This window comes from Mugil cephalus, chromosome 2, assembly GCF_022458985.1.
Source record: "Mugil cephalus isolate CIBA_MC_2020 chromosome 2, CIBA_Mcephalus_1.1, whole genome shotgun sequence".
In the NCBI taxonomy this organism is placed as follows: Eukaryota; Metazoa; Chordata; class Actinopteri; order Mugiliformes; family Mugilidae; genus Mugil; species Mugil cephalus.
Window position 1 is genome coordinate 18366503 of NC_061771.1, and position 25299 is coordinate 18391801.

Here is a 25299-nt window from a genome sequence, read left to right on the forward strand (position 1 = left end):
AAGTGAGGCAGTTTATTGTGAAGGACATGGAAGGAGGGCACTAGTGAACAGACAAAATGAAGAAACAGATTTTATCTAATAATAATAAATGTTTGAAATGTTACTTTGAACTGATTGAACTGATTGCAATTCATGCTTCAATTGACTTGAAAAAATAATCAGTTGAGCTGAGCTGATTCTTATCTGGAATATCTCTGTAAATACAACACCGACTTGTGTTGATTTCCAAAAAGCAAGTGATACAATTTCTAATGTGTTAAACCCACAGATGTCCCTATTTGAAACCTCTAACTCCCCACCGGTCCCTTAGAACTGAAGAAGCTACTCGATGAGTGGCAAAGCGTCTTCTCAAAAAGTCCACTTGCCGTTTTTGTTTGTTTGTTTGTTTTTAAACGGTTTTGGATATACAGTGACCTGAATGACTGAGTGACATTTCTTCATGGTGATAATAACCTAAGTGGATTTGCTTTGACAGATCAAATCACCATGATAACCTGGCAAAGAAAGGTAGTAAAATTAGCAACGTTTAAATGCCGTTTGCTGCATATAAAATATGACGAAACACAAAACATTAAAAAAGAAAAACTAAACAAGATAATACTATTCATGCACTGAAATTGGACCCCTGACTCTTAGTTTTTTCTATTTAAAAGTGCAGACCAAAAACTACACTAGTTGGCTTTAGTTTTTGGTTTAAATTGTTCAAATAGACTCATGGTAACTTAAAAACCCAAATGCTCAAGTGGCTTGTTTTCCTCTCTTCACATTTTGTTTGTTTTTACGCAAATGCAATATAAAGGCAAACAGTCTTATCGTCCGCTGCGTTTTATCATTGAAACAAAAAATTTCGAAGACCGGATGTGTGAGTCTTGCGTTTGGCTTGACCGGAGGTTGGTGGGGAGTCTGCGCTCAGGTACAGCAGCGCATCACACTCACGGAGGGAAGAGAGAGAGAGGGAGAGATATTTATAGCCTAGAGCGAGGCTGCAGTACAGAGATAAGGCTTGGGACCAAGCCGCAGGCAGACAGGGCTTAGTGAATCGAGGACGCTTCAAAATGAGACACTTCCTCTCAGCAGTTTTGTTCGGGGCCGCGTTCGTCGCCCTGGCCAACGCAGCCGGTACCGACGGCGAGATCTCCTTCGAGTATCACCGTTATGAGGAGCTGCGGAAAGCGCTGGTGTCGGTGTGGCTGCAGTGTCCGACCATCACCCGCATCTACACCATCGGGGAGAGCTTCGAGGGCCGCGAGCTGCTGGTGCTGGAGATGACCGACAATCCCGGGACGCACGAACCTGGTCAGTTTTACGCATACACACAGTCCAGTTTGAACATGCGCCCCATCCCGATCCCTTTGTCCCCGCTCCCCCTCCTCGCTGGGAAGTCACCGCCACACGCAGCGGTAACACAAACACATCACGCACTATTGCGCATAGCAGCTTGGTGATGTTCTCGATTCGTGCGAGGGTTGCCGTGCAGAAATTACCAGTGCGGCCGCCGTGTCCCGGGAAAGCGGGAGAGAAAGGGCGCAGGTGTGCGGTGCTGTGCGTAAAACGGCGAGCGCAGGGCCCTCTCCATCACTTCAGACGAATCTAGGTGACAGAGTGTTGGATCAGCCTCGCAAAGCCGCCATTTTGCTGGTTGATAAGATCTCTCCGTGCTTATCCTGTGTCGTGATTCTGGGAAAAACACCCCGAATGGGTAAATAAATCCGCGGCTCATTGGGATGCGTTTAGAATCAGAGATATTTTCATCTAGAAAGCACATTAAATGTGGCACAAGATGTGAGGGAATACTGATCAATGTGCGTTCATACGAGGAAGCTCTGACTGAATATTAAATGAGCGGCTAAGTCCCTATAGGGCTGCACAGCTAAGATGTTAATTAGAAGCTGTCATTACTAAGAATACTGCCACCATCCCAGCCACATTACACTGCAGGATGAAAGAAACCACAAGTAATGAGATTTTTAGCACAGAAAGCACGAGAACTACTAATGAGGGCAACGCACTACTTATTTTCCAAAATCATGCGTGGTAAGAGAGGGAACTAATTACTTTGATGTCTTTATGACTTAGATCCATTCTTTGATCTCCTCTTGGAATTGAATCGAGAGTCATGGCAGTATTTTGACAACTAGTTTTCACACAAAAAGAAACAGTTTGTGCCTCAAATGATTGCGTGACAAACACTGAGGTTCACATTTTTCTGTAATGCTCCTTTAAACTCATCCTCATGGTGTTTTGCCGAGAATGTTATTCTGTTTCTCAGCTTTAGGATGTGTATGCCTGCTTTTATTTTAATAAAGCTCGGCGGGCTTTAAAACCAACAGGGACAATGATGGAAGTAATTCCACTTTGATTTATTCTTCAATCCTTGACGAGGTCTGAGATATTATACTTAACAAATATAGCGCTCTTATTTATATAATTGTATAATCCTTTAATCCAAAACTCAGTTTCCGAACCCTGAAAAACCTGTCACAGTGAAAAACAGAGGGAAGAACACAGTAACAGATTAGTGTGTAGTACATTTAACCTTTAATGAATATTTGGGAACGGTTCAGTGATTCCAGCTCTCCAAACAGAGGCTTTACTTGTGGCAGACTCCAGGAGGTGATTAATTTAGAGGTTTGGTAGTGCTCAGAATGAGCCTTCAAATAAAGACAAGACTCTGTAATTACTGCATATAGTGGTGCACCTTGTGGGATTTTAACTGCATGTGTCATGCAGCTTTTCAGCTCTAAGGTGTATTTTCTTCTGCGGTTGCATTCTGCTCTGTGTGCAGCTCAGCTCGCATGGTCGCAGGGTCTAATGGCCGTACATGCTAAATAAGCCTGTAACAGTCCGGTGGGCGTGCGCAGCCATGAGTCACAGTAGCAATGTGGAACCCTTATTACTACCAGATGAGTTTCCAAGCCGCCGCTCCACCAACAGGGGTAGCGCCTCCGCCCTCCTCTGCCCCCCCCCCATCTCTGCCGAGCAAAACATCAACAGCCAGAAGGAAGCGGGACGAAACGCAGCGGGGAAGCAGGAGCGGAGCTCTGGAGACCGTTAGAGGAGAAAGAGAGTGAAACAGGAGGGAAGGTGCAAATATGTGGCCGTGACAAATAAGACCTGCAACCTGCAACAATCTCCTTTAAGGTGTCCCATCAATATTTGATCTGACCCTGCAACGTCTTGAAAATAAGGTGGAGCCAAAATAGCAGTTGCCGGGGCAACAGATCGGCTTAGTGCACTGAGCTGACTGGCAGCTCGTGGTTGGCTGCCCGACTAGCACCGGAGAACGATGGGCCTGAGCTGATGCATCTGTCTGCAAGCGGCCATCTGTTATACTCCACGGCACAGGAACTGCTTAGAGTCAACACTGGTTACATATTAAAATAAAGCGAGTGCTGCGTGGAACACAAGGGAAGCACGGTCTAACTGGTTTCACACAGTCTGCTGTTGAAGTTCTTATTCTTTCATTTGTACTGAATCGCGTGACCACTCTTATGAGACAAGTGTTGCTAAAGGTGATCATGCGCATAAAGTTGGACAATGTAGCATGGTAATGAAGCTTAGTGTGACTGCTGTAGACTTTGACATCTTGTCGGGGTCTCACTCTGTAGCTAACGATTCAAAAATGAGGTGAAGTCAAGGCATATGGATTAACACATGGGCAGACAGCTAGCTTAGTAATTTGGTTTTGATTCTCTCTACACTCTTATAATGTTGTTTTCACTGTAGCTTTATTTTCTGCAGAACATTCCTAGTTAACACCTGCCCAGTGGAGTTAGCAAACTAGCTGCTGCACCACGGTATGGAAAACATCTAGCGGCTAATTGCTGCTAGATTTTCTTTTCTCCGGAGTTGGTGGAGACCAAAATGGAGGTACAAGGAGTGTCACTGTTTGATTTTGTGCTCAGAGTTTGCTGGATGTGCACGTAGGCGTCTGTTAGTTAACAAGCTTCTGCTATTAGCCTGATTTCTTGGAGGAGAAAACATGTCAAACTTAAGCCTTAATGTACATTTAAGTACATTTCTCTTATTTGTTGCATTTGTGAATGGAGGTTGTACTTTTTTTTTTTACTTCATTAAACCCTCTACACGACACTACAGTCAGGCATCATAACATTGTACGTTGGTATTAGTATATAACTTAAATAACTGTTTATGTGATGAACCTACTTGGACTCTGAATTTCCCACGGGATAAATAAAGTATCTGCCTTATCTAACCTACTTAAACATGTGAGGAAACCCTTTTCTAATGCCATGCACAGACGGTAACCAAGTTGTCCCTTATGATACCTAAGGAGCAGTTTGGTGACAGTGATTATGTTCCCGTAATTAAGAAAAGGACCCGAATATTTCCAGCGCTGACCGTGGAGGACATTTTTTTTGTTTCATGTGAAGGAGGTGTTTACTTCCCGCAGCTGGCTCATATTTGGACTAAGAAGAGGGGCTTCTCTTCGGGGAAAAAGAGGGGAGCTCTGGCTAAACTCTTTCGACTCTCGTGTCTGGAACCATTTACAACATTTCTAATATAAGCTGAAACCCCATCTCGTAATAGGTTTGGCTTTGTCTGAATGTGAAAAAAAAAATCAGTATGAGGCTCTGCTTCGTCCACTATGCTGCAAACAAATCTCATGAGATGGAGACCGTCATAAGACTCCACAGCAGACGGGTTTATCAGGCGACAGAGGAAGTGTGTAATCCCCGGTGAGCACGCACACCGATGCCAGGTTAAAACATATAGCAGCCAGATGCACTGCTGAATAAGTAATATTCAGTGTCATATGATCTATTGCACATAAAATGTCTGTTAAATGGAATATATTAGAGGCCGCTTTAATGGAAGAGAATAAAATGTAAATCTGGTAGACTGTACGTTTTCGCTTTGAGGATCCTGCTTCTTTAGAGATAGGAAAAACAGCTGAGTATAGGAGCTGATGGAAAGAGGCAGATAAAAAAGAAAGGAATGATGATTGAGAAAACGGGAAACGTTACAAGGGCACAAGTGTGAAGGAGAGGGGCCAAGGGGCGTTGAGGGAATAAAGAAGAGACAGAAACGGAAAGAGGACGAGAGAAAAGCCAAGGCATCAGCGAGGGGTCATTTATTATAGATCAGACAGCCACGTTCCCCCCTCCTCCTCCGCCTTCACTGCACTGTTCTCTGAGTTATCTTTCTCCTTTTACTGCCATTCTTTCTTTGATGTTCCTCTTATCATTATTATTATTATTATTCCTCCTCTTAGTATTGTGTTGTTTGCACACTTAACTTCACAACGTGCACCTCCCTCCGAATTTTAAGTGGTTTCCAGACAACAGTGGTGTATCTTTCATAAGATTTTCTTAAACTGCTGGATTTTCTGTCTATTTCTAAGCTTTTCCTAACACAGGTAATTTTACAAGATATCGAAAAAGTAGTTTTATTTCAAAGACAATCACCTTGACAATCAGTAACCACAGGTCCCACAAGGCTTTGCTGCATTTTCAGTCTGGTTAAATGGGAACCAGCGTAGCATCATGTGAAAGCAGAAACAATTAGTTATTCAATTTTTCAACAGGAAATTCTTCAGGATGCTGTTTTCATCATTGATTGTCTTTAAGTTAAACATAACTAAATAAAACCAGACTCTGTGCACTAAACTACTTTTGTATGTGGCCACATCTGTGCCCAGAGTATGACTCTGAAATGACCAGAACAGTTTGAGAAGGAAGCTAATTAAAAGTAAAAAGCTGAGGGAGAATCCAGGTCTTTGTTAATTACGTAACAGCTAATTTGAAGGCTTGTAATACAGCAGTTCATACATACGGTGTGACTCAAAAGCATCGCCGTCAGTAATATGAGATGGCACTTGTTTCCCGAGCTAACAAACTGCTCCTGTACGAGCGTGGGAGTGTGTGTACACGAGACGGGCAGACGGGGCGAGAGTGCGTTCGCTTGATGTATGTCCCAGTCCATTTGTCTCCTCCGAGCACCTGCCCCTGTCAGGGTTGCCACGACGACTGAGAGCACTCTAATGCGGTGCTTCCCAAATGACGTTGTAGCCGCAGTCATTACTACGCGGTCGCCAAGGAGACCGTATTGATGACCTGCCAGACACTCTGCTCGTTTGTGACGGACGTAGGATGATGCAGTGAGTTTTGCCACAGTCCAGCGTGTAACGTTGACAGGTTGGACGCAGAAATCAACTCAAGTTTCTTTTCTTTTTTTTTTTTTATAATATCTTAGGGCCATATTAAACAATTACTTCCACAAAATAATTTTTCACCAAGTATCTAAATCATTCTACAATGGAAAGATTAGTTGGTCCTTTTATATTTGGAGTTTAGACTGTTTAGGAGACAAAAGAAGATACGAAAAAACGGAAAACTTAATTGCAGGTCACATTTATATGTAAAACTTGACCTACAATTAGGTCATCATGTGATACAAAATATCCATTATTTCTGTTTACGTGAAAGACAGATGAAAGAAAACACTGTGTGATTAATTTTGAGGTGCTAAGTCTTTTTTTTGTTACTGTGGATGATGGATGCCCACTATATCTGCAAAAACCACAAAAACTGTACAAAAAACACCACTGTACTATTTGAATTATGACATGAAACTATTGTTATACCAGGTAGCGTCTTAAATTTCCAAAGTGAGCTCTGAAAAAACAAGACACATGTGTTTCATATGTGAAACAATAACACATTGGCCTTGTAGTTTTACACTTTTATGTTTTGTGTGTCCATACGATAAGAATAAAAGCACAGACAGTTTGAAAACGATGAGGAATAAAGAGGAAGTGACAAACAGAGCTGAGCTGAGTGGATGTGCAGAGATGACAATGATATGAATACAAATAACCACATTAATCGTCACTGCTGATGCAGAATTTAAGCAGTGAATCATTATTACCCCTCCTCCTGCCCCGTGAGCAGGAATTACCCAAACGCATCTGAAATCCATAACTGAGACGACCGACAATGGTTCCTGTATGTGTTCTACATAAAGAAAACATGCTCAGCTCTGTAGTCTGTCACACACCAACACGGGTACCAACAGCCGAAAAGCATGTTTCTTAAGGAAGAAAGAAAAGGTCTCCAGATACCGAGCATCTGTGTAATAGCTTGAATCATAGTAACTCACTTTGTCAGGACTTCAAACTGTGTGTGTGTGTGTGTGTATGTGTGTGTTTGACAGCTCTGTCGGGCCCAAGAAGCCTGTAAAACCCATTCACCAACGTCAGAGCAGAAAGAGTTAATTGTAGTCTTGAAATCATTAGTAGCAACTCAAGAGAGGAACCACATTTGAGTATTTAAAAATAACCTGACTACCAGATGTGCGCTGGGCGGTGTGTGTGTGTGTGTGTGTGTGCTACTCACTCATAAAGCCACCGGCATTACTTCGCAAACACATCAAACAGTCAAATAGAAGTCAGCTAATATTAATTGAAAAAAAGGGGAGATTAAAATGTAATCACATCTTGAAAGCATTATTTCTAGACAATAATTTAGTCGTAAAATTAATTTAAATGAAGTGAAAGAGACAAATCTGGGCAAAAATACAAACACACATGTGTACAGCTATCTTAGTGAGGACATTCATTGACATAAAGTATTCCCTAGCCCCTTATCCTAACTCTTACCCTCCTAATCCTTACCATAACCCTGTCACTTTGTGTACTTTGTGTACTGTACTTTTTGTACAGTACTTTTTTCAGTTTGTTGCCTGTTGTCCCGTTTAATGTTGTTGTCGTTTTTAATGTCTTTAATTCTTTCATTTTTTTCTGTAACTTTGGAATTTCCCCAATGGGGATCAACAAAGTACTATCTTATCTTATCTTATTTTAAATGTAACCTTTACCCTTAAACCAAGTCCTCACTCTGCACAAACGTCCTCACTCCAATGGTGTAAACCTTAAACTGGTCCTCAGAAAGATATCTCTACATGTGCACACACACACACATGCACACACACCCAAAGCTCCCTGTAAGATCAGGACCCCTATGGCGATTTGGCTTCAAACCCACACACAAACCAACCAACCCACGCACACAAACACACACACACTCCTCACCATCTGCCCATCGTGAGCTACATTTCATAACTCGTAACTGTTTGGAACAAAAGACTATTTTCATTTTTTCCCCTCAACGCTCAAGCTAGTCTCTTTGTTCTCACACAGCCCCTGAGAGCTATTAATGCTTATTTTGTAGTTAATCAAAAGAGTCTGTGCAGCGTACTGTAGCTCATACTTAGCCACCCTTTTCACCATGTTGTCAAAGGACTTTATTTTGCCTCTAAGAGTCTCTTTGTCGTGGTTGTTGTGTATATATTTGTTTAGATGAAGAGTCTGAGTGAACAGAAGGAAGGACTAATTGGTACGTACAAACAGATGGCAGAATCAAGAACCATTAGAATAAACATCATAGAAATAGCTCTTATATGTAAGACGAGCACTGTCACCTTAGAAAAAAAGCTGACATGGCCAAAATGATCTCTCCCCCAAATGGTACAGTGTGTATAAATGTACACAAAGTGTATTAAAGGTAACTGTGAAAAGATGAGTTCATTAGTGAATAAGTGATGATTACGCATTTTATTTCAATTGCTTGTTTATGTCAAGGAATAAATCTGAATATTCTCAGGTTTCTAAACGTGAGAAGGTGCTGCTCGGTCGTGCAGAGAGCTAAAAACTCTCCCAATAAACGTTGAATTTAAATTTTTTTTTACTGCTGGCATTTGCGCAACTGCAGTAAACAGTAATCACCTGAAAGTGTCACTAATTATACAGTAATGAAGAAACCAGAATCCCCAAAGTACAAAGTACTATTTTGGCTGTGTATTTAGCAACGCTGTGCTAGGAGCTTAGACGAAAGTCACTGGTTTAGAAAGGAGGTAATCAAGTCTGCGTGCAGAATGAATATTTATTGAGGAAACATGAATGTGTAAGGTAATTGTTTGGAAGTTTCACAGAGGTGGATCCCAAAGAAAATCTAGAGATGCTGGTGGCTGAGGGAAAACTCTAGATAGATAGACAGATGGATGGATGGATGGATGGATGGATGGATGGATGGATGGATGGATGGATGGATTTACCATACAATTCATCTCCCTACATGTCAGTACCTAATTTCTTTCTGATGATTTTCAACAGCTTATTTTGTGGCTAGTTTATTAGCATTCAACAAATAGCAGGAAATTCATTTGATAAAGTTCAACTTAACAATTACAATCCAGATGTTATACAAGCAGTGCCTAGAGATAATGCTCCAAGATAAGGAGGAGGTGCAACAACTATGAAAAATATATCTATGTACTTTGACAAAATAGTGGAAGAACCAATGGCAATCAACTGTGGTGCCATAATCTAAATGACTCATAGGCTCAGAAGTGCTGAACAATATCTGAAGGTGACATCTTGGGATCTGGAGATTGATGACAATTTTTTCAGATTTTTAATAATGAAGAAGGAGAATGATCTGTGGGTGCAGTCACAGCGCCTTGGAAGACTTTCACAAAACAAAACTAATTGGAGACTCAGTGCGTATGATAAATTAAAAATACTGTCTCGCTGCTGAATGAACCTGAAAACGCCCCACATCTTAAATGTTGCAGGTTTAACTGAGGATGCCGTGAATCTGATCTCAGATCTGCGCCGACTATTAGCCGGAACAAACTGTGACAGCGCCTCTCCCTAATCCACTGTGTCTCAGTCATTACTCCCCAAATTGAACTTTGAGCCACGGTGTTAAATTGAGTTTGACCTCTCGGCTGAGGAGTCAGCGTGGTCGTCATTGCTGGTGCGTGCGTGTGCATCCTGTGCTGTAGTTGGGCCAAAGCTCGGTGTGTCCAGGGTAACCTCCGTGACAAATGGGAATTCTGTATCAGCGATGCTGCCTTGGACCCGTGGAGATAAAGGGTCGTTACCATGACTACTGACTGAAGTAGCTGCTTCTAACGAGGATGCTGACGCTATTGCGATGTTTTTCTTTTGTTCAGGTCGAGCCAGTCAAAGGGGCATTCATTGCTAATCTCGTTGAAATCCTGTTTTGGAAATATGTGTGCTTCATTCAAATTCAGATTTGCCTCTCTCACTATGAGTCCCGTGAAATCCTTGGTGTTTCCGTGACATGGTAACACAACAAGGGGCTTCTTTTTCCCCATAGGTGAGCCTGAGTTTAAATACATCGCCAACATGCACGGCAACGAGGCGGTGGGCAGGGAGCTGATCATCTACCTGGCTCAGTACCTGTGCAACCAGTACCAGCAAGGCAACAATACCATCATCGACCTCATCCACAGCACCCGCATCCACCTCATGCCCTCCATGAACCCGGACGGCTTTGAGAAGGCCGCCTCGCAGGTGAGATCATAGCAACAGATAAACCTGATCCAAGGATTTAACACCAGACAGATTAAGATCACAAGACTATAAACACTGATTAGTAACCACAATACCTTGCTTTAAATTACACATACACACCAAGAACCGTAGTTATTAGAGCTCCAGATGCTGTCTAGGTTAACAAACAATCTGGTCGAACAATCCCTTGATTTTTGCTGTGCAGCCTGGGGAGATCAAGGACTGGTTTGTGGGGCGCAGTAACGCACAGGGAGTGGATCTGAACCGCAACTTCCCCGACCTGGACCGCATCATCTACATCAACGAGCGTGAGGGAGGTGCCAACAACCACCTGCTACAGAACATGAAGAAGGCTGTGGATGAAAACACCAAGGTACGGACACAGGATGAGCGACTAAAGGAGGGGGCTGGTCCGTTAATCAACGAGAAATACATGAGTTTGTGGATTGTCAGTCTGTGCCGTGCAGCTCCTACTGAGTATGTCAAAAACATACGTATAAAGCATCCCAAATGCTTAATGTCTTAATGTCTTAAAGATTTGGCTGCTCTTTTAGCATATGTTCCAGATTAATAGTTTTATCCTATTTTATGGATTACCAAAGGTTTAAACTACACATCCCAATCCAAGAAGCTAACTGAGGTGTTACATGAGGCATATTTGGTCTGACTGGGAGTATTCCTCAGATTGTGTAGTCGCTGATGTACCCACAGATGAACCTACAAACAAAAAATGTTCACCCAAGCCAGCAGCTTCCTTCTACTATTTTATAAAAAAAAAAATCTGGTCAATGCAGGTTGGAAGTGACATGTTTGTAGGAGCGTGTGTTAGTGGTTGTAATTTAGTTTAAATGAAGTTTTTGCCTTTGCAGCTGGCTCCGGAGACTAAGGCTGTGATCCACTGGATCATGGACATCCCCTTCGTCCTCTCAGCCAACCTGCACGGCGGAGATGTCGTGGCCAACTATCCATACGATGAGACCCGCACTGGTACGTGCATATACACACCTGAACTCACAATCTCATGTACACCATGTGTTTTTCTGTTTAGGTTATTAAACCGTATATAAATACTTAAGGATGTTTCTCCAGATTTAATGAAGCAAGTATCTGAGCTTTAACATAAACAATAAACTTTTTATTAGTTTTTTTTCCAGACTGTTGTAAAATGAATTAAAATCAGATGGGATATGTTTACTTTGATGCTTCCTCTGCATTATTATTCAACGTAAACAAAATGTGTTGTGCAGGCGCACGTTTAATGCGTTGCAGATGCAGGCGTTCGGGCCGACACTTTATCACAGCCGCTGTCTAAACAATGTGCACTTGTTTTTCCTCTTCCCCTCTCCTTCCTCTTCTAAGGATCCACCCATGAGTACAGCGCCAGTCCAGATGATGTGATGTTCAAGTCTCTGGCCAGAGCTTACTCCATGTACAACCCCGTCATGTCCGACCCTCACCGACCCCCGTGCCGCAAGAACGATGACGACTCCAGCTTCAAAGATGGCATCACTAACGGCGGGGCGTGGTACAGTGTCCCAGGAGGTAAGAGGCAACCGAGGGGGTCCGCGGAGATACTGCAGGGATTCATTAACATGAATGCAGCATCTTTTATGCTTTAGCTGCTGATAAGCCGGGTAAGCGGAAACGGGACAAGACCTGAAAATACTCAGATAATTATAATATATGGAATCTAGTTTGGATTCACTTTTAAGGGGACATATGGCGCTGATGTTGCCTGCTTCCCATCAGGGAGCATGTGTGCCATCAGATAGCTTGGTGATTTTTTGTCCCTGCTACATTTAGCTATCATTAAAGTTAAAATTATTATCTTTATCTGTCAATTATATATGCCAGTTAGGTTGGGTTCATTGCAGGGCCACTTACTGTTGCACATGAATATTTGAACCTGTGTGTATGATTTGAATATCTTAATATTGAATGCAATATTATAATAATGATGTATATGTATAAACAGCACTAGGTCGAGTTTAATATTGAATACATAAAGTAGGTAGGGGGTCCCTACTTAATCTCTTTGTCAGTTTGGGGTCCGTGGCCTGAAAAATATTGAAGATCCCTGCTCTACTACTTCCTTTTTCGTATGAGTATCGCTCTCTTACCTCTGTTTTTTTTTTTTTTTTTTTAAATCTTTTTTATCTTTTATCTTAACTAACCCGTTACAGGAATGCAGGATTTTAACTACCTCAGCAGCAACTGTTTCGAGATCACTCTGGAGCTCAGCTGTGACAAGTTCCCCAACGAAGACACGCTTAAGAACTACTGGGAGCAGAACCGCAACTCCCTCGTCAGCTACATCGAGCAGGTACACAGCAAACTATAAATGCAGAGGTCTATAAATCATCACGTTCTACGCTCTCATCTGTTTTCATTGATCTACTGGATGTGACCGACCCAGAAATAGACCAAACGTGCTGTCTCCAGTGAATAAAAGTTGAGCAGACAGTGAAAAATGACTCATATTAGCTTGTTTGTCTTGAACTCATCCCTCTGGCTGTCCCCAAAAATAAAAGTGACACTATTTAAGATCTTGGCTGGTTGAGTTACAATAACGGTGGCTAATACTACTTGATCGGGATAAAAGATAAAAGTAATATTGACTGTTAACTGCAGATTATTTTGGGACACAAACTGCAGTCTCATAGTGTCAAACCTCCCACATCAAACTACTTCCACTTTTGCTACTCAGCAGGCTCACAAGAAGACAGAATAAAAAAATAAACGAGTTACTTCAGCAGTCAGTTCTTTGGTGGCAGTAGCTCAGGAGGTAGAGTGGTTGTCCTCCTTGGACACTTAACCCACCTTGCCTCCAGGTGTATGCTCCCTGGTGTATGATTGCGAGTGAGTGATGTTGTTGGTGGTCGGAGGCCGTGGGCGCACATTGGCAGCCACGTTTCCGTCAGTCTGCCCCAGTGCAGCTGTGACTACTGAGGTAGTTTACCACCACCAGGGTGTGACTGCTAGTAAATGAATAATGCATACAATTGTAAGCGCTTTGAGCATCTAAAAATGGAAAACCAGTGCATTATTATTATTATTATCGTCTTCAAAGTGTTTCTTCTGCTGAATCGCAAACAAATTATTTTCCGTGAATGCATATTAGTTAATGTGCCGCTTTGTGTGTCTGTGTGTAGGTTCACCGTGGAGTCAAGGGCTTTGTCCGTGACCTCCAAGGAAACGCCATCTCTAACGCCACCATCTCTGTGGAGGGTATTGACCATGACATCACTACAGGTAGGCAATGCAAACTCACAATCCTGACAAAACGTAACACACACTCCGTTACACCACACAGTACACAAGAGTTAGAAATATGTTAAAACGGTGTAATGTCTCTATCCTGTGGACATGGGGGGTACTGCACCACTTCTGTTACCATCTCTTCATAACCCAGAGGTCGTAATGAATAATTAAATCTGCTTTGTGTGTTGCTTTGGTACATGTATTAATATGCAACAATATGTGTTTAGCCAAAGACGGAGACTACTGGCGCCTGCTGGCTCCAGGAAACTACAAAGTGGCAGCCTCTGCCCCCGGGTACCTGACTGTCATCAAGAAGGTGGCCATTCCCTACAGCCCTGCAACCAGGGTAAGACACTCAAACCAGTGAACCTCACATCCACTTCATAAAAGGTGACTCGAGCCCGACAAGATACATAACTGAAGCATTATTCATCAGTCGGTATATAAAGTACAATATAAACATTAATATACATATGTTTGTATAATCATCCAGTGTAAATCAATACTGGCTCTGTCTTGTTTATAGCAAATGTTCTTATATGGGTGAAATGTCAAACCCTCGTTACCATTTAAAGACATCTTCCAGTGTAGGATGTGGTTGGGCTCGTTGCTCTTCCTCTGGTTACGCGCTGCATCCTGATCGATGGCTTTGACACCATCCAAGTCAGTGGGCCAGAAGTCAGCAGATGACTGCGGAGAGATCAAAGTGGACAATTATACACAGCGCCACATCATTTAATCAAGACGTGTGATAGGACAAGACGTGATCCGATTTCAAATGTGTCCTTCATTGTGTTCACACCTGTACTTAAGGCTGGCCAAGTGCGGTCGGATCACTCAAGAAACATTTGATTTGCATGTGTATAAATTATCATTGCGAAACCTGTGATCCACACTCACATTACATGAGGTCACCTTTTCTTTCATGGGATCTGGGATTATTTTATAACACACATGCTAATCCAAAACTGAAGGATCAATTTAAAAAGGGGTGGGTATTGGCAAGGACTTCAGGATACGATACGTATCACGATACTTGTGTCACAATACGATACATTATTGCGATATTGCGATATATTGCAATAGTCTACAGTGAAATAAATGCAGCTTAAAATACAAGTTGCATATATGTGCATCAGATGACAGTGATAATGCATTGGACAAACTGAGTCAAAAAAGTCAAAACAATAATATTAGTCCAGTCAAGACTCCAGAGGCACTTGTAGCCTGAAACGCGTCGGCTACAACTCGACAACAATACACACTACAACCCGGTACTGGGTTAATTCATACAAGTTTCTCACGATTTGTTTTAACAGAATGAGTTTGCTGAAAAATTATGACTCAAAAAGATTCATTTTGAATATTTCTCAGATTCTATGAATGCACATTTAAAAAAAACATATATATTTAGATATATTTTCTCTTTAACAAATTAAAGATGGCCCCTTTTTTATGTTCTGTCAGCAAGTGAACTCAAAACTAGATTACGCCCTCTGCTGTTTACAAAGTGTATCACGATTAATTTTTCATCTTGGCTGATTTGAATCGTCACACATTTGTATTGATTTTTAACTGTCTCTTGGTACATTGTTACATCCCTAGTCTTGACGCTTCTACCAAATATTGGTACTGCAGTTGCGTGTTTTATTTCTTAACATGTCTTGTTTGTCTCAGGTGGACTTTGAGCTGGAGTCTCTGATGGAGAGGAAGGAGGAGGAGCGGGAGGAGCTGATGGACTGGTGGAAGATGATGTCAGAGACACTGAACTTCTAAAGCGTTTGTCTCGATGATCGGACCGTCCGCACATCGATGTAATATAGTCGACATTCTGTGTGCCCGTCCACTCTAAAAAGAATATACCGTCTCTTTTTGGTTGTGTTCTCTCTCTCCGTCATTATTTTTAATCGATTAATTTGTTTAATAATGGTTTGCCTCACACTCCTGTAGATAGTTTGAGTATCCTGCACACGTGGCGAAAGACCGAGGAGGAACTTGCAGGTAGTTTGCTGGCAGCGAGATTGGTGTTGATTTCCGTGGTATTGTGTTCTTTATCGTACACGTGATTGGTAACCATGGCACCCATCTATATAACCAATGAATGACCGAGTAATTCTGTATGTAAAAGAGCTGTTCATGTCATTCATTACCACATAAGAATCCTTTCTGTTTCTGTTTTAAGTGTCTCTGTTTCTCCGGGCTTTAGTACAAATACACAAACAACCCCAGTGCACACAATAGCTCACGCCCTTTCGATTAACTGTAAACTCACTTCACCTCTTTCCTGTAATATAAAGTAAAACAATGCAACAGTTCTGAGATCATCAGGGACATTAAAAACACTGTAAAATCACTGTAAACATTATATTGTAAACAGGCTACACAGACAAGCTCATTTCCCTGTACGTTATTGATGTTGAAATTTTTTTTTTTTAAACTGCAGCACAGCTTTGATTTTAGCACAAGATGAATGGTTATAATATATACTGTATTTATGAAATAAGTATAGCAAGAAATGTGTGGTTTTTGTAACCAAAAAAAAAGAAGAAAAAGAAAATAAGGCCATAAAATAAATGTAGAAATATGTCCTCAGTTTACCCAAAGCCATTCCTTTGTATGAGCACTATACAGGAAATACTGTAATACATAAGGAACCGTGGCGGGAGGTGTTTTTCAAAGATAAATAACTGTAACACTAATCTCCAAAGGACTGTATGGATGCAGTTTGCCCAGCTTGAGACAAGGGAAATGATTTGTTGAATGTATAGCTATAGAAACTGACTCAAAATGCAAAGAATGAACTGATGAATAAAAAATCCCCTCTTTATGTTGTCAACCTGCCGTCTTGTTCCTTTTTGCTCATCTATGTGAATGCTGTCACTCTAAATGGTGTGTTTTCCTTGTTAATGTGACTGGTTGAAGCGCAATCATGACGACGAGGCCTCATTACGCTGGTGCTCACTGTATGTTATATACTGTATATTCTTTAAAAAAGAAAAAAAAGAAAAAAGACAACTGCTCCCCAGTTTCATCTCCCACTGAGGGCAACTGTCGCCATGATGTCTACAGCTGCCCATGAAATCAGTAAATTAATAGCGGCCTAACCAGATGTCATCACATTGCATTGTAAGTTGATTTTTTTGATGTTCAGCCCAGTAGTATCAATATCAACAGTAACCACAAGGTAACCACCACAAATGGATGGCTTCCATTTATTAGGCAACTACTTCAGCATTAATGAAAATTAAATTGACTTGTGAGCAGTGACACTGAGGTCTATGATGTGCAATAAAACATTTGTAGTTCAACCACACTACTTACTATAGCCTACAATATTTGCAGCTTATAACTCACTCCCTTAATTGCTTTACCCACCTATATTGACTCTCTTTTAAAGCAGCTCCTCCTCACTAGTTTTCTCTCCACGGAAAGCACGACCAGTGTTTCCTGAGTGTTTCCTGACTCCATGTGTTTTGTGGGGACATCTTTGTGACTAGCTAACCCAGGTGAGCTGTAAACAACAGGTGACGTATCCTATGACGAAAGCACGTCAATGCAAACCCATCCGGAATTAAGTTAGATATTGACAAACGAGCAAGCGAACAAACAAACAAACAAAACAAAAACAACTTTTATATACGTCTACCTGTGCCAGTAGTAGCTACTCCTCAGAATAATTAATGGTGAATGAACTATGTTCAGGGGTAATGAGGACTAAATGTCTACAACAGTGACCGTCACTGACACGACGCAGTTGAATGTGGTATAAAAGAAATAATAATAATAAAAAAAGGTGTAAGTTAACATACACTCTCAAATAGTTTACTAACTGGCTAGCTGATTAAAATCGCGGCTCTAAAATTAAAGACTTTCCCCGACTCTGTTTTATCAGACAAATGTTTATTCTGACTCTGACCGCTAGGGGGCAAAATAAAAAAAAATCACCAAAACAAACCAACCCCTCAGGTTTGTTATGGGTAACGTTAGCACATGGTTGTCAACTTAGACATCGCTCAGATGAAAAGCAGATTGAAGTTCTGTGCAGCGGAGTGTAAGTCTAACGTCATCTCTTCTTTTATCTCTGGGTTGAACCTCCCACTGAGATAAGTAATAATTACCGGCCTAAACCTTTATTCTAGCCACAGCATCACAACAAATTGCATGACTAGGAACTATTAACTGCTAACAACATTAGCCTACTTTGAGACAGTTTTGTATTTCAGAGTACATGTCCTGCAGAAGTCTGACTTTCTCACACACACACACACACACATATATATATGACAATGTCCAAGTCAGACTTCCAAGTCACATTTTGGTGAAAGTGGTATTATAGGTTTGTGGTTAGTTAAAAAATAACAATGTGAAAGGTATACATCCCTGTCCGTAATATTAATCAACATGCATGATCTTGTGGCTTTGTGGTTTCTTTGTGTTTCTTGGCTGTGGGAGTTTAAAATATTTGCAGCCACCATTTTTAGCTATTTAGACTACAACTACAGGACACACATTGTATTAGGTCAGTGTGAGGTTCACTGTCCTGAGTTAAATATAAAGTCAAGCTAATTGACTGTTGTCCCCATGCTATAATTACACTTCTTCACTGTGGATATCTTCCAGGTGACTCTCCTAAAGGGACCGGGATCAAGGTAAATTATATATCCTTGTAGATTTTCATTCCTTTTTTTACTTTTATTCATAGAACGTGAAGCTGAGGACATTTTGTGACGTGTGGACTGTTTATTTCATTCCGCAGGCAGCATTACACCTGTGGCACATTGGATTAAATGCGTAAACAGGATGCACGTTCTGAGTACGTTCTGAGTTGAGCTGAGTTCAATAGCACAAACTTTTCTTGCTTGTTTTGCTCAGAAAGAACTTTACATAATCCTTACCATATGCTATATAAGTAGAACAACATGAACTCTTTCCATGAATGCACAAAACGCATAGCCTGGCTGAAAAACAGGTCACACTCTCTAATATTTTGTTGGACCGCCTTTCCCTTGAGGAATTGTTCCGATAAGAAGCTTCTGTAACAATTTATTTATTTCCCTCCAGTGTTGAATTAATTTTTTTACTAAAATCTTGTATTGATGATGGGAGAGTCTGACCACTGTGCAAAGTCTTCTTCAGCACATCCCAAAGATACTCAATGGGGTTCAGGTCTGGACTCTGTGGTGGCCTATCCATGTTTGAGCCCCATGAATCCTGGCATTGTCATCCTGGCCCATGATATCAGGGTAGAAAAACTCTGTTGATATAATAACCTGGTCATTGAACCTAGACCTGAGCAACCACAGCAACCCCAGATCATAGCACTGCCCCCACAGGCTTGAACAGTAGACACTAGGGTAATTGAAGCCTTTTTTTATTGGTTAGCCTCACTGATTAGTGGTTTTCTTACATTGTACATGTAGAAATGCTCTTACTTTCACTATTAAATGTAGCCCGGAGTTCTGCTGTTGTTTTTCTTCGATTTGATTTCACCAAACATTTCGATCACCATCAATTGATGGGATTATTTCTGACCACGTTTCTTCCCTGAAAACAATGGTTCCTCACTATCTTTCCCGTTTTTAATAAAGTGCTGGACAGTTCTTAACCCAACTGCTTCAGTCTCCTCAGATGTTTTCTCTTCTTGATGCATGCCAATGATTTGACCCTTCTCAAACAGGCCAACATCTTTTCCACGACCACAGGATGTGTCTGTCAACATGGTTGTTTAAGAAATGAGAAGCTACTCATTGCATCAAATAACTTGTTGCTAGCTGAAAGATAATCGCCCATGCAGTAATTATCCAATATTCCAATAGGAGGTTCATTTTTTCCAATAGGAGGCTTGAATTTTTTGGACAGGCAGTGTATGACTTCCTCACAAACAATATAACTGCCTTGTTCACCGTGTTTTACCAAGTCTATATGAATGAGAGCCCACTGCGGTATTCACAGCCTCGTAAGTGGAAATCCTCACTATGCTCTGAGTTTTATACACAACCTCTGATATAGTAACGACGACCTGACTTTTTCCATTTGCAAGCAGCTCATGCAAAAGTAGGAAAAGAGCAGGTGTAAATGATAAAACGTATTATGGTTGAATTCCATTTAGATGTGTTAGTTTCATTTGTCTGGTACATGCTGCTTCACTCTCACACTGTCACACACTGTTGGATTTCTGAAAAGAACAGAGCCATCGTTAACCTTATTAGTAACACGTGTGTCCGCACCTGTGTCTACTCGTCTACTATGACTAATGTTTGTTGTGAAAAAGGGCCTCTCAAGTGCGAGTTGCCGTTTACTTTCCAACTCTAATATGTTACGGTTCATAAAGAATAAAGGACGTTGAATGTCCAGCGCGTAAGGAAAGATCCTTGACTTTAGTTTTGAAGTTGAAACCCGACTCTTCACTTCCACATACTGTGCAATTACACTGACTTGCCAAAACATTAATTGCACTAGTGAAAGGAAATGTATTCTAATATATAAGTCCTGCACTAAATTTTAATTTTATAACTGTTGCAACTTTCAGCTTAGGTTGAAACAGTGTAAGATCATTTTAGAGGATGTAGTGTGTGGCGCTGTGGATTGAAGCAGACACTTAAGTGCTTCTGTTATTTAGCCCAGCCCACTGACTAAAATGGGGTTGTCAAAATAATAGAAATGTGTTGTTACAACGCATTATAGCTCAGAGGTACTACAAACCACAGCCTCCATCATGAAAACACAGTAGAATCAACAGCTCTCTCAGTTATTTTAAACAAATGCTGAACACTGTAAACTCCATGAAGCTAAGATTTACTGTAGGGCTGCCTTAAGTAGGAATGTGTTGCTCCCTTAAGTTTTCACCACCCAGCACACGCACGCACACACACACACACACACAGACACTGAGCAACGGTGGCACTTTTGGCCCAACTATGCGGTTGAATCAGCTGTTTTAGCATTAGATGCTAACTCGGCAGATCAATGGCAACCTCGGTCTATTAGTCATACCGGCCCTATTAGCATCTGCTATTAGCATCTTCGCATCAATACGATTGATCAAGCTGCTCTGGCCCCAGGACGCGGTGAGACACCGAGGAGACCTACCTGAGAGGGAACAGATCATTAATCCAATCAGACGGTCAACATTGGTCAGGTTTCAGACAATAGGTGTTGTTTTACTAATCAACTCAAAATATTCTGCGAAATTGTGAAAGAGTGTCGACATTAGTGCTGAAACAAGTGCGTTGTTTAATACATGATGGAAAGAAAATTAATAAGCTAGTGTTTTTATAATCAGTGAAAGTAATTTTCGAGGAAAAACTTTACCGGGTTGAGTTTTAACATAATTTACTGTCTAAGCAGTAGCCATGTGCATTTGCATTTAAATCTATGAAGTATTTTTCTTGTGATTGTCCACGAAGGTAGCTATTTTGTAGCTTCACACTTATGGTGGCACGTGTGTCCAGTGCGACAGAAATCCATCTTTGTCATTACGGCTTTAATCCTGCAGATGACAGTATCGTGCTGATGACCTGACAATCACTGAGAGGATTTTGTCACTGAAGGGAATTTTTTCGGTGTATTCTACCGAGGTCTCCTCCACCACCTTCGATAAGAATCCACTGTCGCGGCCGCGAAGCTCTTTCATTCTTTCATCATAGGAAGTGGTTCTTGTTAGTCGTGGAGTTTATGGACTCTGTGAATGTTCCTCATTAAAAGAGTGGTTTACCCCCCCACCCCCGCCCCCACAGAGCCCACCGACTCTCAGAAGTTCAAAGCGACTGAATAAACCTCATCTGAAGGGAAAACAGCGCTCGTGCAAAAAAAAAAAAAAAAAAGTGTGTATGATCTTTTTCATCTGATGTCTAGGATAAAGTGCACTGAGTGGAGTCACGGACAGTGAGATCATTAGGTAACATTAACACACAAAACATCCCCTCCTCTGTTCTGTGAGTTTCTATTTCATTTCAGATAAGAATTAAGCGAGGCCAAGGACCAGTCAGGCAACCGGCCAACAAACACAGAGAAGGCACCACGAAAACACAAATCATCAAAGGATAAAGTTGGCGGTAATTTATGTATATATTTTTAGCAGATGCTAAGTCTGTGTGTGTGTTTACTTTCCCAACATAGCATCTTCAGTGTTCGTAGCTGATATAATTTGGCTCTTTTCACCTCAAATACAACAACACAGGCCGTGTCTATTCATTAGCTGGTTCCAGGCAAACCGACTCACTCAAGACGCTTTGCAAAATATAGCGCTGTGGTCAGTCTTGTTTGACTGAAACCACATCAACTCTTCTACTAATCGAGTTAAAAAAAATCTGCGTGTTATATCTGTGTAATTTGCCACAGTGCTGTGAGCCATCTGGTAGCGTCATTAGCCTAAATTAATTATGAATTAATCTTACTCCAGTGACTTTCAATTCTGATTCATGCAAAATAGAAGAAGTGCGATATATAAAAGTGCCAGTTATTGGAAACACGCGGCTCTGGAGATGAACTTCTTTGTCATGTGCCGTGTGACGACCTAAGAGTTTGTAAATCCTTTTGCTCGACCCACCCACAGGGTTCAGGCTTACGAGCACAAGTCTTTCTCTTTGTACGTGCATGTTCGACAGCTCTTTGTGTTTTTTACAGGTGCTGCAGGTTGAAAGGCATAAAGCGGCACCCCTGACGAAGAATCTGCTAAACGTGAATGTGTCAGTGCGCGAGTCTGTCAGTGATTTCCAGGAAGCGCTGTGCGACATGTGCAAAGAAAACAAATTATGAACTGAAGAAAGACACCGGTTTTAACAATGCACCTGAGTTGCTTGTGGCGGCCGAAATGTCTTTCTGCAGGAATGAATTCGAGTCGCACGCACGCACGCACGCACTCATAGATAGAGGAGGTCTTTGCTGCTTATTTCTGAAAGGAAGCATATCTGCAGGGTGCAGAGGCCAAGGCACACACTCACACAACGTTGAGTTTCCATCCTTTCAGAGGACATTACACGGACTTACGCTAAGTTCTTGGAGACTTACCTTCACTGCTGCTGAACTTAACCTCGCCCTAACCTTAAACCAAACCTTCACCCTAAAAATGTTATGATTTACGTTACAGAGACTCGCTGTCTGTCCCCAAGAGTGACTGTGTGAACACACGTAGGTCCCCACAACGTGAGTAATACAACTGTACACACACACACACACACACACACAAACTCAAGTTCCTGAAGAAGTGCTAAGTCAGCGAGGCGCTACTGTTTACATTTACGCACACACTTTCAGCATCTTTGGCTTTCAGAGTAGTGAGGTGGTGCGAACAGGAGGATTCATTCTGTGAGGGAGTTGCTGCTGCTCACTCAGTGCACTTCTTTGTCGCCCTCCAGTTCATTAAATCCAACTCAGCACTCCAACGCATCGGCCTTTTATCCAAATGTCATCCTCCTCTTTACATTTTTTTGTGTTTAGTCTTTAAAAAACCTGCAGCGCTGGTGAGTTTAGTTGAACCGTGTCCCAGCGAAGCCTCACTTCGCAGTGCATCGAAGAAGTTTATTGACTTTCGTTTTCCCTCTTGTACGTCTTCTGTTAGAGGTGGGCAGTCTGATGAAATGTTCCGATAAAAGGGCAACTTTTTGTGACCATTAAGTTGTCATTTTTGTAGAGAAATTGCTGCTATTTCAAGCTGCCCTTCACAAATTGCCTACTTAATAAGAGTGCGGACAAGTGCAGGTATAATCGTATATGCACAGGCTTATTACACATAATACATCAGTGATGTAAAACGACAAGAAGTTTGAAAGCAGTATAGTGTATGCTCACTGTGCAGGCGAATGACCTAAGCCTCAGTGAGCACAAGCACTTTACAGAGAGGCGTGTATATTTTAATAATATATACTTGACACCGGGTCACCGTCTCACCTTTTCCACTATTCCTCGCTATGTTTTTCCATCTGTGCCTCCTTGCAGCTGCAGCGAGAGTTTCACACCAACATGCATCCTGCTTTCATTCTTCTTCTCCCCCGTCGGCAAATTCTGGTGGCGCAGAGACAAAAGTGGCCCGTGTCATCTTTCCCTGGACCGCCGCGCACCAGCGCGCGCACAGGCCCCACGCACAGGCCGCACGCACGAAACGCACGCACGAAACGCGCGAGAGGGGCAGCGGAGAAGAGATCAAGGTGCAGAATGTGAGCCATTAGAGACGCAGAAAAGAGGAAATAAGAACAGGGGAGAGAAAGAATGGCACGCACAGCTTGGCATTTAAACAGAGGATTTCCTCCTTGTACCTCGTCTTCCCTCCGCTCTCTCTGTTTACATAAGTGGAGGCTACTTCACTTAGCTTGTGTGTCTTGTATGTTTTGGGCATATGTATGGTCTCTCAAGTAACTCATTTATATCAAAGCTTAACTTAAAAGTTAAATTCCCAAGTTTCACTTTGGCTCTTCTTGTGCTGACTGCAGGTGTTATTCAGCGACTGCCTTTTTTAAAAAAAAAAAAAAAGGTCAATATTCCCCTGAAGTTGGCTCCAATTATAACTATCCTTCTTCCCTCCTAAAGGTGAGATCAGATTTAAGCAGGGAAAGTGATGCAAAAATGAAACTGCATTGACATTCTTTGAAGCCACTGAACAATATCTAAGCATTATCATCCTCTGCTGTGCTCCGTTGTGGTGTCAGCAGACTGTCTTCCTGTGGCATTTTAGCCAAAAAGGTGATGGATGTCTCTGGCCACCTCTTTGCTCCCTCTGGAGGAATTTGATAAAAACACTTAAGACGCTATCACAGTCAGCAGGCCTCAGAGAAGACATAATATTTTTTTTTAACCTCAGGTATTCTTATCCTTTTAGCTTTGTCTTCGTTTTGCCTCCCCTGACTCCCCCGACTTTCTTTCCTGCAGAGGCATGTGAAGTGACTATTGTAGGTGCCATTCGGGCATAACATTATGACCACCTATCTTATACTGTGTAGATCTCCCTTGTGCCTCCAAAACAGTTGTGACTCATGGACGTGAATGGACGTGGACCTTCTGAGGGTGTCCTGTGGTGTCTGGCAACAGGATGTTTTTAGTCAGGGGTCTTTGGGTCCGATTGGTTGAGGGGAGGGGCCTCTGTGGATCATCCCACAAATACTTGATCAGTTTGGGTTCTAGTGAATTTGGAGGCCAGGTCATTGTTTTTCATGTTTTTTTGTTTTGTTTTTAGTTTCTCCTAAACTGTTCTTGTGTGTGTGTGTCCGTTCCAGGCTGCTATGGGGCGGGGGCGCCTGGTCTAGGCGGGCGGTACATGTCTACAGTAAGTCACATGCACACGGGTGAACACCAGGTCAAAGTTTCCCAGCAGAAGATTGAATTGTCACAAGATGGTCACTGCTGTTTAGTTCTTCTGTCAGTGGTCATAATGTTGTGGCTTCCCGGTGTGGTCCAGTGGTGTTTCAGGCCTCAGATATTTGTCTAGTAAAATTGTATTTGACAACCATGTTATGACCACAAGTATTAATGTTACACAGGCTCGGTTTTATTCTGCTATGCAAGAACTTAAAATAAAGCAACGTTTCTTCTGTAAGTTCTTAAACACTGAGTCAGGCGGTAATACGACACAGAGCTAAACACACTGGAGGTCAGAGTCAAGGGCCAAGCATTCTTTAAAGGAGCCCCATGTCATGTTTAAAGTGTTTCAAGGAAAGTTGTGAGTGTTCAGAAAAATAGGATCCGCCACAAGATTAAAACCACTG

The 25299-nt window shown here is 41.8% G+C and overlaps 1 protein-coding gene and 1 long non-coding RNA gene across 2 annotated transcripts; both read left to right on the forward strand.

Moving 5' to 3' along the window:
* The first annotated feature begins 891 nt into the window (after window positions 1-891).
* Window positions 892-16439, forward strand: cpe (carboxypeptidase E). Its single transcript, XM_047577498.1, has 9 exons — window positions 892-1296; window positions 10146-10342; window positions 10548-10715; window positions 11212-11329; window positions 11702-11884; window positions 12526-12665; window positions 13495-13594; window positions 13831-13949; window positions 15281-16439. Exons 1-9 carry the CDS (start codon window positions 1056-1058, stop codon window positions 15377-15379), a joined length of 1365 nt encoding a protein of 454 aa, XP_047433454.1. The 5' UTR covers window positions 892-1055; the 3' UTR covers window positions 15380-16439.
* Window positions 16440-17540: 1101 nt separating this feature from the next.
* Window positions 17541-23779, forward strand: LOC125004651. Its single transcript, XR_007112371.1, has 5 exons — window positions 17541-17654; window positions 18224-18252; window positions 21560-21657; window positions 22692-22747; window positions 23540-23779. It is a non-coding gene; the product is annotated as an uncharacterized LOC125004651 (long non-coding RNA).
* The last annotated feature ends 1520 nt before the right edge of the window (window positions 23780-25299 follow it).

Excerpts from the sequence above, each read along its gene's own strand:
- cpe (XM_047577498.1), top strand. The coding sequence starts at position 1,056 with ATGAGACACTTCCTCTCAGCAGTTTTGTTCGGGGCCGCGTTCGTCGCC. Across the intron at positions 10,343-10,547 it reads TTGAGAAGGCCGCCTCGCAG|CCTGGGGAGATCAAGGACTG; the intron begins GTGAGATCATAG and ends TTTGCTGTGCAG. Across the intron at positions 13,950-15,280 it reads CCTACAGCCCTGCAACCAGG|GTGGACTTTGAGCTGGAGTC; the intron begins GTAAGACACTCA and ends TGTTTGTCTCAG.